At 48.5% G+C, this 14,648-nt stretch overlaps 5 protein-coding genes across 6 annotated transcripts; 4 read left to right on the top strand and 1 right to left on the bottom strand.

Moving 5' to 3' along the window:
- The first annotated feature begins 4 nt into the window (after nt 1–4).
- Nucleotides 5–3,473, top strand: E1B28_001955 (uncharacterized protein). The gene is made up of 11 exons (XM_043147932.1): nt 5–236; nt 293–724; nt 774–947; nt 1,016–1,327; nt 1,385–1,779; nt 1,837–2,001; nt 2,055–2,153; nt 2,221–2,397; nt 2,452–2,520; nt 2,583–2,807; nt 2,871–3,473. Exons 1-11 carry the CDS (start codon nt 23–25, stop codon nt 3,138–3,140), a joined length of 2,532 nt encoding a protein of 843 aa, XP_043016646.1. The 5' UTR covers nt 5–22; the 3' UTR covers nt 3,141–3,473.
- A 99-nt stretch (nt 3,474–3,572) lies between these two features.
- Nucleotides 3,573–7,029, top strand: E1B28_001954 (uncharacterized protein). Its single transcript, XM_043147931.1, has 14 exons — nt 3,573–3,783; nt 3,832–3,990; nt 4,043–4,194; nt 4,254–4,415; nt 4,467–4,586; nt 4,642–4,818; nt 4,880–4,948; nt 5,007–5,228; nt 5,302–5,859; nt 5,914–6,069; nt 6,121–6,225; nt 6,282–6,573; nt 6,637–6,879; nt 6,939–7,029. The coding sequence occupies exons 2-12, from the start codon at nt 3,963–3,965 to the stop codon at nt 6,546–6,548; spliced, it is 2,016 nt and encodes a 671-aa protein (XP_043016645.1). The 5' UTR covers nt 3,573–3,783; nt 3,832–3,962; the 3' UTR covers nt 6,549–6,573; nt 6,637–6,879; nt 6,939–7,029.
- Nucleotides 7,030–7,203: 174 nt separating this feature from the next.
- E1B28_001953 (uncharacterized protein) lies at nt 7,204–8,431 on the bottom strand (the record flags this gene model as incomplete). The annotated part of the gene is made up of 5 exons (XM_043147930.1): nt 8,062–8,431; nt 7,896–8,006; nt 7,554–7,844; nt 7,397–7,495; nt 7,204–7,344 (listed from the first exon to the last, which is right to left on the bottom strand). Exons 1-5 carry the CDS (start codon nt 8,221–8,223, stop codon nt 7,204–7,206), a joined length of 804 nt encoding a protein of 267 aa, XP_043016644.1. The 5' UTR covers nt 8,224–8,431.
- Nucleotides 8,432–8,724: 293 nt separating this feature from the next.
- E1B28_001952 (uncharacterized protein) lies at nt 8,725–10,206 on the top strand. Its single transcript, XM_043147929.1, has 6 exons — nt 8,725–8,835; nt 8,893–9,082; nt 9,149–9,292; nt 9,349–9,459; nt 9,525–9,623; nt 9,677–10,206. The coding sequence occupies exons 1-6, from the start codon at nt 8,756–8,758 to the stop codon at nt 10,049–10,051; spliced, it is 999 nt and encodes a 332-aa protein (XP_043016643.1). The 5' UTR covers nt 8,725–8,755; the 3' UTR covers nt 10,052–10,206.
- Nucleotides 10,207–10,550: 344 nt separating this feature from the next.
- E1B28_001951 (uncharacterized protein) lies at nt 10,551–13,256 on the top strand. 2 transcript variants are annotated; one of them, XM_043147927.1, is made up of 8 exons: nt 10,551–11,104; nt 11,157–11,308; nt 11,367–11,528; nt 11,579–11,698; nt 11,761–11,937; nt 11,988–12,056; nt 12,120–12,329; nt 12,403–13,256. In XM_043147927.1, the coding sequence occupies exons 1-8, from the start codon at nt 11,074–11,076 to the stop codon at nt 12,904–12,906; spliced, it is 1,425 nt and encodes a 474-aa protein (XP_043016641.1). In that variant the 5' UTR covers nt 10,551–11,073; the 3' UTR covers nt 12,907–13,256. The 2 variants fall into 2 exon arrangements, with proteins under 2 accessions (XP_043016641.1, XP_043016642.1); XM_043147928.1 differs by having other exon boundaries at nt 12,422–13,254.
- The last annotated feature ends 1,392 nt before the right edge of the window (nt 13,257–14,648 follow it).

Below are 14,648 nucleotides of genomic sequence, written 5' to 3'. Positions count from 1 at the left end.
AGTCACGTGCGTTGCATTTACGATGCCGACCAACGCATCGATGGAAGCAGCGCACTCGCATCCCTACCTTCGTGAACCTCTACTCTACATCACTAATCTACCAGCTTCTATCTCTGATGAAGCGCTCGCTGCTCATTGCCGGGCATGTCAAGTCCGGTTTGACAAGTTGACCATTAAACGAGAGCCAGATGCGCAGACTGTGTCGGGAATAATGGAGTTTCATCATCTGAGATTGGGTGACTTGGTTTTATACATCCATTTTTTTAAAACCTAACTTACTCGGAAATGGCAGCGGAAAAGGCGCTTGCTACTCTACAATCACGCCCACTTTCAGGGACCTTTCCACCCATTCACCTCTTTATATCTTCTTATTCACCGGAAAATCCACCGAATCCTCTTCCACTTCTCCCTAGACCGGTTGTCATGCTGGTGGAAAATCTACCTCCTGGTTATTCAGAGTCAAAGCTTTACGATTTATTCAGACCTTACGGTGCAATTGATTGGGTGCAAACTCGGACATCTTTTGGACTTGATACTGGAGTGGTTGAGTTTTGGAATGAGGGGGATGCAGCTCGTGCTGTGGAGGAGCTGCGTGGAGCTTATATCGAAGGCTGGAACATTACTATCCGCATACCGTTACCAGAATTCCTCACTATCCATCGACCTTATAGTCCGTATCGCCCTCCGAGCGCCGTACACAATGAGCGGGGTTCACGTGGTGGGAGTAAGTCACTTGAACTTTGTCGGACGAGGAGGTTGAATCCTTTTTTTAGGCCTACGGATTCCGAGTACGTGCTCTTGCCTTCTCGAAGGGCGACATTACGAAAACATCGTGCTGGACGATATTATTCCAGGAAGGCCGGAGCAGATTCACCGTATGATGTTCATTGATATTCAAGAAAAAGGGTTCATGGACAATTTTTTACGGTCAAATCAAGGGATGACGTGTGCGTGCACATGAACGAGTGATCCGTGACGCTTTGAAGGTTTTCTGACGCTCTTCTCGCGCTCCCAGACATTGAACACTCCCCCTGGCTTCCATCCTCTCCTGGATCTGGATCGTTTTGGCGCACGGCGTCGTATATCAAACCTCTCGATAACGAGCCATTCAATCTCAAATCCACGGATTGCGATATAGAAATCACAATCGATCATGAAGATTTTACAGATTTTACTTCAACCATTTTATCTACCAACTGCCTCGATGTACCAAGTTCTCGAGATTTTACTATCAAGACGAGGATTTGCATCATGTGGGAAAACTTAGGAGCCACTCGGATGATTGTTACCACAGAAGTCGAATGGTCAGGACCCAGCTACATCAAGGGTCAGTTTCCTTCGTTGAAATAGTGCATCTATGCTAATAAATAAAATTGCGATGCAGACATCGTTGAGCGCGCTTCTCTTGAAGGTCAAAAGTCATATTACGAAGCTCTTCATCTTGAAATGTTGAGATACATCGGTGTCGGTGATTTTCGGATCTCCCCCGTCCCCATCCCAAACTCATCCCCTGGCTTGGAGAAGGACGAACAAGATTCGAATGACATGCTTCAGTGCGTTGTCTGCGGAACGCCAGTGGAAGGCGAATCGTTATCGATCACCGAAGAGGAGTCAAGTTCACCAGGAAGTTCTGCTATGAGCGATGTGGTGGAAGAGATTCCTTTGATTGTTGAAAGAACAGACGATATCCGGAGGATACTGGCATTGGAAACTGGTGTCAATACGCTATTGGCATTAGAAGATTCATTGGTTCCGTTAACTGTTGATCTCCTTCAATGCGTACATGGTTTTGGCCTGGAACTTTCATACTGAAAAACTGACTGTTTTCCTGAACAGGAAATACGCGCGACAGCATCTGAGCCCGGTCTCCGTGAATATCGCAGGAAATGTACCAAATGCCTTCGGGGTCTTGTGAACAAGCACCATGTCCTACCGAACTCGCTGTTCGTTAACGAGATCATGAAGGAGGGTAGCCATCCGTTATGTGGGGGTGGGTTCTCGGTTAGTGCATGCGATCGCCGAGCTCAGTGTGTGACTAATGGCAACCTTACCAGGACATATGGAAAGGCACCTCTGGAGATCAGTCAGTATGCCTCAAAGTGTTACGTGTACACATCCAGGCGAGCCAGAGCAAGAAGGATAAGATTGTACGGGTATGTTTAGCTCTTTAGTCACATTACCCGGCACAAAGCTCGTGAACTGAAGGTTCTGTTGACACAGGAATTCTATAAAGAGACTCTATTATGGACGCAACTCAGCCATCCGAATCTTCTGCCGTTCCTTGGTGTTAATACGACCCTGTTTCCGCAAGGATTTTGTCTGGTATCACCATGGATGGTGAACGGAGATATCATAACGTTTCTGGAGCTGAATCCTGGGCATGATAAGCTTACTGTGGTATGTTTGAAGTTTTCTTCGTCATGCGGTATCCCTGACCTTTACTATTGGCAGATCGCGGAAATCTCAGCCGGAATGTCGTACCTTCATTCGTTCAAGATCGTACACGGCGATATCAAAGGGGTAGGCCGAGCCTCACCAGGTCTTTTTTACCAATCCATCACTCACGCGTGGTACTATTCCAGGCAAATGTTCTCGTCGACGCAAATGCCCGATGTCATCTAGCCGACTTTGGCCTTGCGATAACGACTGCTGAGACGACCGCTTTGTTCAACTCGACGACGAGTAGTATGAAAGGATCACTTCGATGGATGGCACCAGAACTCTTCAAACTTGGTGTTGGTGATACTGGTGAGAAGCCTAACGAGTTGGCACGAGATATATACGCGTATGGGTGTACGGTGCTCGAGGTGCGTATTTTGGGTACCATACGGATCTAATCGTCTATGTACTAACGATAATTTTCGCAATAGATAATAACAGGAAAACCTCCATTCCCTGATCTTATCGACCCGATGGTTATGTTTCAAGTTGCGGTGAACGGTACAAGACCAGCTCGACCGACTGCAGTTGATTGGTGTCCTGACAATGTATGGGCTTTGGTTCAGCAGTGTTGGGTGCAGCAGATGCATCTTCGGCCGAGAGCGAGTGATGTTCATTCGTATCTGGAACGACTGTTGGCTGCTCGTCGGTTTGGAATACCTTGGGAGCAGGAGTTTTTGGAGCCTGTTGGTGGAGGCTAAGGTCCTCTGCTCAATACCTCCTGAAGGAATTAATGTCTAGAAGTAGGCCTAGGTCGAGGCGCTCTCTCGATCGTTGTGGCTTGGTATCTACGGATGGCCGTAGGATGACTACACGCCAATCTCACCCCCAGGCTGCGCTTGAGGAAGTTAAAGCTCGGTTGATGCGTTAGCGAAGCTGGAAGATTCGCTATGGCACCGAAAGGAGACTGCGGATATCGTTGGGATCGCTGAACAATTTGGAATAAGGAGTATCTAGGGAGGAATAAGTACATAACTACATGTACACAAGTAGCTTTCGTTGATTTGGGTTTTCTAACAACCCATCGTTTCCTCGAGCAGGGAGTCACTAACATGTGATCCGGTCCATGGTCCCCGGTTCACCGTGTTAGGGTCCGCAGTTGGTCCGAATGGGTGTTTCTTTCCTCAAACACCCGACTGTTCTCGCCTGTCCTCTCTATCGCGATTCTCTAGCAGCCTTCATCTGGAATTTTTCACATTCACGAGCATTTCCCTATACAGCGCTAAAACTACTTCCTACTACCCCAACACATTGCCCACTCCGTATTCTTTTCGGCATACCGGTGCATACGAAACGACAACAACGCCTTGCACCGATGCTTCCGAGATCAATCGTCATGGCTCGGTGCGATTATCGATTATGGCCAGGCAGTGCCCTATTGAATTAATCTAGGTTCACGTGTTTGCGTCCCAAAGTGCGCATGTCAGCGGAGCCTGTGCGGACGGTCAACTTCGTTGCCTTCGACATCTCGCCACGAATCGCATAAATAAGATTCTGCGATCGCTTTCAACGCTGGAGATCAGATGAATCTCGAAGCTCTGAGCTTGCGTGGTAGGTGCCTATTGCAAGTTTGCAAACGGACTTCGTTGATTTGAACTTGTAGTCGCTTCATGGACGAATCGAGTTGGCTTCAGGAAGAAGGAAAGGCATACAATTGGCGACCTTCAGACGATATTATCCTCTGCTGAAGGTGTCGATACCTTGTTGACTATAAAGGAATCACGCGTGCCTTCAGTCGTAAACTTGCTCCATACTGTGAGCATTCTCAGCGAGCTGTACTCGACCTTGTTTCACAAAGAGTCTTTCAATTGCAGGAAATTCAAAGGACTGCTTCAGAACAGCGTTTTCATGAATACCGGAAGAACTGTACGAAGTGCCTCCAGACCCTTGTCAATAAATACCGCGTCCTACCGGCATCACTCTTCGTCAATGACATCAAGGAAGCTACATTCACCTCCTCTTTGGGAGGTTATTCCGTAAGTATCTGCCTGATGCTTAGATAGTTTTAATCATTGGATCTACCCTAGGACATATATAGAGGAATTTCTGGAGGTCGATCCATTTGTCTCAAGGTGTTGCGGATTAATGTCCAAGACGGGCAAAGGTGTGAAGATGATCCCAGACGACGAGATGATCAGGCTTTCCGCGTATGCATTTACACTTCATCTGCTTGCCTATGATTCCTGAGGTTTCGTTTGATAGGCGTTCTATAAAGAGGCTCTACTATGGACTCAACTAGACCATCCAAATCTTCTTCCTTTCTTGGGCGTGAATATTACGAAATTTTCCGGGAGGTTTTGTTTGGTGTCTCCGTGGAGGGTGAATGGGGAGATCACAAACTTTCTGCGAGAGAACCCTAAACATGACCAACTCACAGTGGTATGTCGGCGCGATTGATCATACGCTCTCAATCCCAGATCTGATCCCAACTTGAACCCAGATTACCGAAATTGCGGCAGCCATGTTGTACCTGCATTCGCTTGATATCGTCCACGGCGACATCAAAGCGGTGGGTTGAGGCTCACATCCTTTGTTGTTCCACTGACGCTTACTACACCAACCTCCAGGCGAATGTCCTAGTGGACGACCACGGACATTGTCAGCTCGGAGACTTCGGCTTAGCTGCACCTGTCGTGACAAACACTTTGATCACCACCGATGGTCGGAAAGGCACCATTCGGTGGATGGCACCAGAGTTATGGAAAAGCCACGATTACGAGGCGACACGGAAGGACAAAAAGGCAAAGTTCGGACGTGATATTTACGCATACGCGATGACGGTTCTCGAGGTAAGCAAGCTTGCTATACCAGGGCCTGAGCCGCCCGAGTTATAGAGATGTGCTCAGGCTTTGTTACCAACAGATCATAACGGGCCAAATTCCTTTTCCCCATATTAAACAAGATGCCGCGGTAATTTACGCAGTTGGGGTGCTGGGTACTCGGCCAGACCGACCAAACGCAGTCGCTTGGTGTCCTGATGTCATTTGGATGTTGGTTCAACGATGTTGGGCCAAGGAAACGCACCTTCGACCAATGGCGGACGATGTTCACTCCTTTCTATCGCTTCTTCGAATTTTGCATGGACTAGAGCTGCCGTGGAAGCAGGGGATGCCTCTCGAATATTGGGATATGAACAAACAACATCTCAATCTATCGGATATATCAACTGCGTTAATGAGGCGACTGGGAAACGATGGTCAGATACCATCTTCATTAATTGAACGACTTTCAATGGAAGTTGAGGATTCGAGTGAGGACACTATGGGAACACTTACCGAGGAGAGCCATCGGTTCGAATTCAAATCCGAGGATGCAATGATGGATGACATTCGGGAATTGCTATCTGCGGAGACCGCTCTCGACACCTTATTGGACTTGAAAGCTCCAAGGATACCTCCGGTGCTCGATCTCATTCAAAATGTAGGTTCTATTATGGCAGTTATTTGCAATTCTGAGCTGAACGTAGCTAAATAGGAAATACGAAACTCGGAATTGGACCATGAATATCGCCGGAAATGCAGCAAGTACCTTCGACTTCTGGTTAATAAGCACCATGTTCTGCCTCCTTCGCTATTTGTGAAGGAGATCACCATAAGTGGTCTGCGTGCATTAGCTGTAGGAGCAAATTCAGTGAGCATTTATTATCAAAGGGAATAGATGTGACCTCATGGATCGTAATAGGATATATACAGAGGGACGTTTGGGAATGAATCGGTATCCATATGCCTAAAGGTCTTGAGGATACAGGTTGAGGATGATGAAGAGCAAACGAATAGGGATCTCCTCGTATGTCCAGTTTATGTATCTTTGGTTCACGAGTTTGAGATTGGCCCTTTTTTCAGGAATTCTACATGGAGGCCTTACTATGGACTCAGCTCAGCCATCCCAATCTCTTACCTTTCCTTGGGGTGAATACCACATTATTCCCCGGAAGGCTTTGTCTAGTGTCGCCGTGGATGACGAACGGGGAGATCACCAGGTTCTTGGAATTAAACCCAGGCCACGATAAGCTTAGAGCGGTCGGCACGAGTGCTCACGTACCAGCCTTTATTGACTCTGACGTAGATCTCCGAAATCGCAGCAGGTATATTGTACCTGCATTCGAATAATATCGTACACGGCGACATCAAGGGGGTAAGTTGAGTCTTCGAAAAGGTTTTAAAGCGCTAAGTACACCTCCACGAAATTTCTTTGCAGGCGAACGTCCTAGTGGACGAACAAGGGCGATGCTATCTCGCCGACTTTAGCTTAGCTGCCATAGCCTCCATGACGACCGTCAACTCGCATAGTTCGACGATAACAATAAATAGTGGGGGGAAGGGTACGATTCGGTGGATGGCACCAGAGCTATTTCAATTTGATGGCGGCTCTGATGAGGATGCTTCTGAAAGCTTGAAACCACCAATCGACATTTACGCCTACGGCTGTACACTTTACGAGGTACGCAAATGGTGGATTCCTTTCCCGAAAATCATAACAAGACTTGCTTCGTGGAATAGATAATCGCGGGGAAGGTTCCATTCGCACGTCTCTCCGACCCTCAAGTAATGTATCAGGTCATGCACAGTGCGCGACCTGCACGACCGACATCAGTTAATTGGTGTCCAGACGATATTTGGGCGTTGGTTGAACATTGTTGGGCGCAGGACAGCCATCATCGACCGACGGCTGCCGAAATTAATAGTCTTCTGAAACAACTTCGTGGGGAAGGAGAATTAATTCCCCGCATCCCATGAAGAGTGACATCTGACCTAGGCATATATTTCATTGAGTTAATACATTTTCCGTCATTTCCCTGTCGATGATTGTAGCGATATTCAACGGAAGGCACACTTGCGACGCGGGATCCTGCCACTTCGCTGTATCTCCAGACAAAATCCTCGCGGTTTCTGGTTCCTTGACAGCCTGGAAACGAATCAGACTTTCGTTACTATGGTAGATATGGTCGCAGACATACCTCAAACGAGGGAACATCCATAAGCGCAATCCCGGCCCACTTTGGTGGAGGAGCACCTTCCGCGTTGGGAAGACCCACGATAGGTTCTGCAATATAGAGCTAAACAGGAGATGAGCGTCGAGTCTAGAGTACGGAGTCCTAGAATCAATCTTCTTACCTGTTCGTACTTGATAACCTGCTTGCCTATCGGTGTACTCCACATCGCAGCAACATGGCCTTCCATCCACGCTTTTCTCATATCCTCATCAGTCATTCCTTCCTTCGTGTCGAAAGCGTACATCATCCTTGCTCGATTCTTCTTTAATTCTGTTTCCGGAAGAGGAACTTTCTTCTCGGTGTGAGGAACAATAGAGGCGATCCTGAGCTTAACGACCAAAGCGGCTTCGCGGGTGGTGAACTTCAGCTCGTCAGGGATCACAGTTTTGACGTATTCGTCACCGTCTAGCAACTGAAAAGAAAAAATGAATAGGATGGCAATGCATGAATCCCAGGACCTCACGCCTTCCAATGATTCGAATGATTTGGCCTCGAACGCGACTACACCATCATAATCGAGTATAGGCCAACCAAGCGCCTTCATCTTTTCTTTCTCTTCGTGGTTGATGTGCATCTAGGCAATGAAGCGAGCAACTCAGAAACTACCCATCCGTGGAGAACAAACGTACCTGCTCGTACACCAAGGGCTCTTTCTTTCCTTCCACAAATGACGAATACACCCTCGAATGCTCCTTTAGCCAGTATTTTTCGAACTCATCCACCGACATATCTTTCCTTTTCTTGATAAAAATCAAGAGCTTGACTCGGTCTGTGCGTATGGTCGAGGACATCAGGGTTATCTGCAACCTGGAGGCGGGCTTTTGTTATGGATTCAACGGCCGAGCCATTTCCCCAAGGTAAGATGGGATGCGCTAATAACGTGCTGACAGTCGGAGTTTCTTTAGCATCCCATGCAGTGGTCCGAAGTTGAAACGTTGATTGCCAAATGCTTTACCTCTGAGGTTGGCCTCGCATGCAGAGAGTCTAAAAAGGAAATTTGGGATTTATAATCAACTGGGGTCTCCTCAGCCCTGCACTGCGCTTCTTTCTCCCTCCTCAATTTCGACCCGCGAAAAAGAAGACCTAGTTACCAATATTCAAGGTTACGATCATGAATCGCGACGATTCAGCTCTGTAGCCTGGAAGAGAGTGACCGGTCGAGCATGGGCCATGGCAACTCTTCCTCAGAAACCCACCCTAGTCATGAAGAGGGTCCTGCGCGAAATATGGTGACGTGACATGGTTTATGCTGTGGCGCTTGTGTCAAGTATAAAGGAGTCGACGTCTACATGGCGAGCCCAACTCACCTCCCCACGATCGCCAATGAAGCTGAACTCAGACTTCCGTCGACCGCTACTTTTCTTGTCTGTTTTTCTTGGCGGTGTCATAGCGCAGAGTTCAACGTAAGCTAACTCGTTCATTATTATCACTTCGTAGCTATTTACCATGTCTGTCACTAGCGCCAGCTCGCCGGCTTCAACGGCTTCTGCCACTGTAGCCCCTCAAGCTATCTACAATGGAGGGTACCAGGATGCCACGGAAACCCTTCTTCGCATCGCGAACGGCGGCGCCGGACAATCCGGTATGGTTGAAGCATTCGCAAACGCGTTCATCAAGTATTCTGTTGGGAAAGGCTCCAAACCTTTCTCGGTGCGTCAGGAGCACCTCTTGATGCTTAGGCGGTTGTTCAAACTAATACTTGGGGGTCTTATTTAGGTCTCTTGGATCTTAGGAGATACGACACAGAGTCTTGGTTTCATTGCAGCGAAGCAAGCAGATATTGCGCTCACTTACAGCGCCGCCGCCGAAAACCAGTCCATAGCGAGTGGGGCGTCTGTCAAGAAAGAGCTTGCATTCGTGGTACATGTCAATCATGAAATTGTGCCTTTCACCGCCTCACTCGTTTCTCTCTATAGGACCACTTCTATCTCGTGGGCCCAAAATCAAACCCGGCACAACTGATGGATAATGACTCTGTATCCGATGTCATGAACAAGATCGTCATGTCCGGAAACGCCGATGTAGCGGTACATTATTTTCTCCAATCAGCTCCTCTCTCAGTATGATTGATTAACGAGTTGTACTGCCACAGAAACCACCCAGCGACCGACCCGCCACTCGCTTTCTCAGTCGTTACGACAAGAGTGCGACAAACATAAAGGAATCTGAGCTCTTCATCTCGATCGGACAGGTAAGACACTCACCGTTCTTCGAGCGAGACCACAGACTGATCATTCAAAACAGGTGCCATGGGCGTACACATACTCAACTTGGTACCACCAATACCCCCGTTTCCCTCTTCAAGCACTCGAGGCCGCCTCCGTCCTTTCCGAATACACCCTCACCGACCGTGGTACATGGCTCTCCTCCGCTGCGTCAGTCACCGATAAGCTGGTTATCTACCAGGGTGCCAAGAACATCACGACGACGACCACTGATGATAAGGGGAACTCCGCCGTCCTGCTCAACCCATGCACCGCTGTCCTTGCCGCCACAACCACCAATAAGGAGATTTCCGATTCGTTCATGGATTGGCTCGTTAGCAAAGATGGTGGACAACAAGTTGTGAAAGATTTCCAAAAGAACGGTCAACAGTTGTACACTCCTGCTTCGTCATAGACAGGGACTTTAGCAGATATTACCTATTCGTTCCAAGAGCTCATTTGGTTCTACAGACACATATTCCGTTGTGCCGCGTATATAACAAGCCGGTCATAATTTTTACGCATAAAGATACCTTGAAGTCGACCATGTAGAGGTCAATGAACGCCACTCTTCCGGATTGCTACGGGTGTGACTTCGGTAACTCATTCATCGAAGTCGTCGCAATATCCTCCACGGTTGGTGGGAGGGCCAAGAACGAACTCAGTGCAATAGCTGAGGCTTTTAATGTAGATGCAGAGCGCAGAGCGGAACTTTTGGGCGTGCTCTGGGGGTGACAACGGTGAAACTGCCGCAGCGAGGGACGCAAATGTCAATACTACGACTATAAGTAGTATAACTCGAACTTTTAACTTAACGTCCCGGAACGGAATAACAAGCGTCTCACGGTCATGCAATTTCTCTACACGTGCTTTCGGCCTCTAATATACAAGCGACTCATTTTCTTCCAGAACGAGCTGGGCTTGCCAGGCTACTTCCGGCCTCTCTTCATCCTTCTAATCGAATCTCGACAACTCACCACCTCCTACTCGTCAAACACACGACAAGCTAGAGCCATCTTGCAAAGGCCGTCAACGTTCACAATCAGTCTGTACCGGACAACTTCGTGGCATCTTGGACATCAACATCGCTAGTCACTTCACATGATGAAACCGCATTATCAGCCCCATTCACCACCCCTCCCCTTTGGTAGTTCTGTCTACATTCCCCAGACTGCATTCAGGAATGCAAAAGACTTGTTGCGCATTTTACATGTCTCCGGCATATGAACGCGACGGAGTGGAAACACTAGTATTGATGGTCCAAGATCGTTCGCATTCCCCCCCCCCCCCCCGAGATTGCGGCCGGCAGCGCCTGATTACTTATGGCTCACCTCGTTGTCTACACGTTTTATTTGTCTCACAAACAACCAACTTTGTTCTTGACCTCCAACCTCTAAATGGCTGACGAGTTCAATCGCCTTCAGCGCTGAGAATCAGATGCCAAATCTCGAAGGTCTAGGCTTGCGTGGTAAGTACTCACTGCAAGTTTGCAAACGCGGTCCGTTGATTTGAATATACAGTCGCTTTGTGGGCGAATCGAGCCGGTACGAAGAAGGGAAGAAAGTATACAGCTGATGATCTTCGAAACATATTATCCTCTGCGGAGGGTGTCGATACTCTGCTGAGTATAGAGGCATCATGCGTACCTTCAGTCGTGAACCTGCTTCATACTGTGAGTAACCTCAGTAGCCTGTACTAATTCCTATTTCTCAAAGATTCGATACTTGCAGGAAATTCAAAGGTCTGCTTCAGAACAGCGTTTTTATGGATACCGGAAGGAATGTACGAAGTGCCTTCGGACCCTTGTCAAAGAGCACCATGTCCTACCGGCCTCACTTTTCGTTAATGACATCAAGGAAGCTAAGCTCTCCTCCTCTTTGGGAGGTTATTCCGTAAGTGTCTGCCTAATGCTTAGCGAGTTTTAATCATCGGATCTACCTAGGACATATATAGAGGGATCTCTGGAGGTCGATCCATTTGTCTCAAGGTGTTGCGGGTCAATGTCCAAGACGGGCAAAGGTGTGAAGATGATCCCAAAGGACGAGATGATCGGGTTTTCCGCGTATGTATTTACACAATACACTTCATCTGCTTGCCTATGGTTCCTGAAATCCTGGTTGATAGGCGTTCTACCACGAGGCTCTACTATGGACTCAACTAAACCATCCAAATCTTCTTCCTTTCTTGGGTGTGAATACTACAAAATTTTCCGGAAGGTTTTGTTTGGTGTCTCCGTGGATGGTGAATGGGGAGATCAGAAGATTTCTGCAACAGAACCCTAAACATGACAAACTCACAGTGGTATTTCGGCACAAGTTGGTCATACGCCCCCAGATCTGATTTCAACCCAGATTACCGAAATTGCGGCAGCCATGTTGTACCTGCATTCGCTTGATATCGTCCACGGCGACATCAAAGCGGTGGGTTGAAGGCCGAGGCTCAACATTCTTTATTGTTCCGCTGATGCTTACACCAACCTCCAGGCAAACGTGCTAGTGGACGATCGTGGACATTGTCAGCTTGGAGACTTCGGCTTAGCTGCACCTGTCGTGACAAACACTTTGATCACCACCGAAAGTCGGAAAGGCACCATTCGGTGGATGGCACCTGAGATATGGAACGAGGAGCCTCAAAAGGACAAAAAGGCGAAGTTCGGACGCGACATTTACGCATACGCGATGACGGTTCTCGAGGTAAGCAAGCTTGCTATCCCAGGACCTGAACGGCCTGAGTTATAGAGATGTGCTCAGGCTTTGTTACTAATAGATCATAATAATCCATACAGTTTGGGTGTTGGGTACTCGGCCAGACCGACCAAACGCAGTCGCTTGGTGTCCCGATGTTATCTGGATGTTGGTACAACAATGTTGGGTCAAGGAAACGCATCTTCGACCAATGGCGGATGATGTCCACTCCTGTCTATCACTTCTTCGAATTATGGATCGTTTAAAGCTACCTTGGGAGCAAGAGGTGCCGATCGAATATTGGGATGTCAACAAACAACATCTCAATCTATCGAATATATCAATCGTGTTGATGAGGAGGCTGAGCAACGACGGTCGGATACCATTATCATCTTCAATAATTGGACAAGTTGAGGATTCAAGGGAGAAGACCGACGGTCAGGCAGCCCTGTTTCAGGCTATGGAAACATCGATATCTATCGCGGAGAGCCACCAGCCCGCACCCATTGTCGAATCCCCCCCAAGGTCCCCCGAGAACGAACTACATCCTGCTGGTGAACTCCCCATGCCCGGGACGCCCGAGTAGTGATGTGCGGGCTTGGGCTCGGCTTAGGAGGGCTTGGGCCTAACAAAATCCAAGCCCGAGCCCTGAGCCCAAGCTCCGGGCTCTAAGCCCTCGGCTTGGGCCTGAGCCCAGGCTTACTAAGGAAAATTTGTATCAAGGCCGAAGCTTCATTATTTAGGTTATTTAGTACAACTACACATCTAGAATACTTTTAGAGAAGTGGTGGTACTTACTATTGGCAAGTGCGGCAGCAGCAACACATGTGGGAGGTTTTCCCTGGCAGGAAGTATTGATAATAAGGTTATGAGGAGTTGGATATTGTCACCTCAGGCCGCACCTTGACAGCTAACGTAAAGGCCTGATAGGCCCCCAAAAAAGCCGTGAGAAAGCGGCCTTATAGGTCTTCTACGCCGTCCAGATTACCTGAAGGTAACATTCCACCTTCTGCTACCCCTGTGTCGTCCCATCCCATTCTCAGTTTCTGGCGGGAGATAGGCAGAATACACAACGGAATACAGTGTATATATTGTGTACACAACTCATAACGACAGTGGGACAGAATGAAAGGTAGTTAGTAGGTGTAGTAGAACGGCGTAGATAGCGAGCGATAGCATAGCACCCAAAAAACATCGACTACAAGTGGTACAAGAAAGGTATGAGGACCAAGAGAGATGTACCGTTACGAAGTAACCCCGATACTCATTTGGCCTGTCCCTCATGGTACGGAGACTGACCATGGCTGGGGGCTGCACCAGATTGCGTGGTAGACCAATCAGGAATGGGGTGCCCAGGAGCAGGGTTATCCGAGCGAGGAGGATATACGCTACCTCCTGGATTAGCCATCTGGCCCGGTAGTACAAATGGGTGGGTGGCACCAGGCTGGACATGATATCCCGAAGCAGCCATCACCGCCATCGCTGCCTGTAGCTGTTCGTGCGAGATCTGCGGCTGAGGAGGCTGGTGATGAGGATAGTTCTGGGGTTGAGGAGGCTGGTGATGGGGGTAGCTCTGGAAACCATAAGTTGGATATTGAGGGATTGTCGAGGGAGGAGTAACATAGCGTTGCGGATGCAAAGGAACAGACTCAGGACGGACGTCGCTACGAAATGGCGGTGCCGGGCTGAAGTGAGGAGGGTTCTGCAATGGTGGCAGGGTTGTTGCCGGTGTGGGGATTTGCTGTGCGCTGGCTATGGAGGGGTCAGTAGAGGAGTTTGGGACGCTCGGTGACGTATTTGTTGGAGGGGTAGGACCCTCATAACGCGGTCTCTTGCTGGTGACTTCATCCATGGGAGGTGGCGAATGACGCTTGCCAGCTGTAACCATGTCATCCAGTTTGTTCAGGGGAATCACAGGTTTGATATCGGCTTTGCTACGAAGGTCTGTTCAAAAAATTAGAATGGGAAAGGGACTTCAGAGATGAGGAAAGACGTACCGGTAAGGCGTTCAAGGGACGTGAAACTAGTTGAGATACTGCCATCATTGACAGGAGGTGCATTGACGACAGCAGACAGAGGCGGCTTTGTCTTCACATCTTTTGAACCATTATCAGTCATCAGTCACGTTCAAACTGAAACAAATACTCACTTGTCACTTGGTCTGGCTCCTGGAACGATACCTTCTTGGTAGACGCAGATGACAGGGTTTTTGGTGGTTGGGACTTGGCCCGAGTTTTGACAGTGACAGTCTCACCAGTTGGAGGTTGAGACTTAGCACGGGTACTCCATCGAGCAGTAGGTGTCTTCTCTCCCTCTTCCTCTGGATCC

Source organism: Marasmius oreades, chromosome 1, assembly GCF_018924745.1.
Source record: "Marasmius oreades isolate 03SP1 chromosome 1, whole genome shotgun sequence".
NCBI classification, from domain to species: Eukaryota; Fungi; Basidiomycota; class Agaricomycetes; order Agaricales; family Marasmiaceae; genus Marasmius; species Marasmius oreades.
Note: the sequence above shows the minus strand (reverse complement) of the source record. Positions and strands in the feature narration are given on the sequence as shown.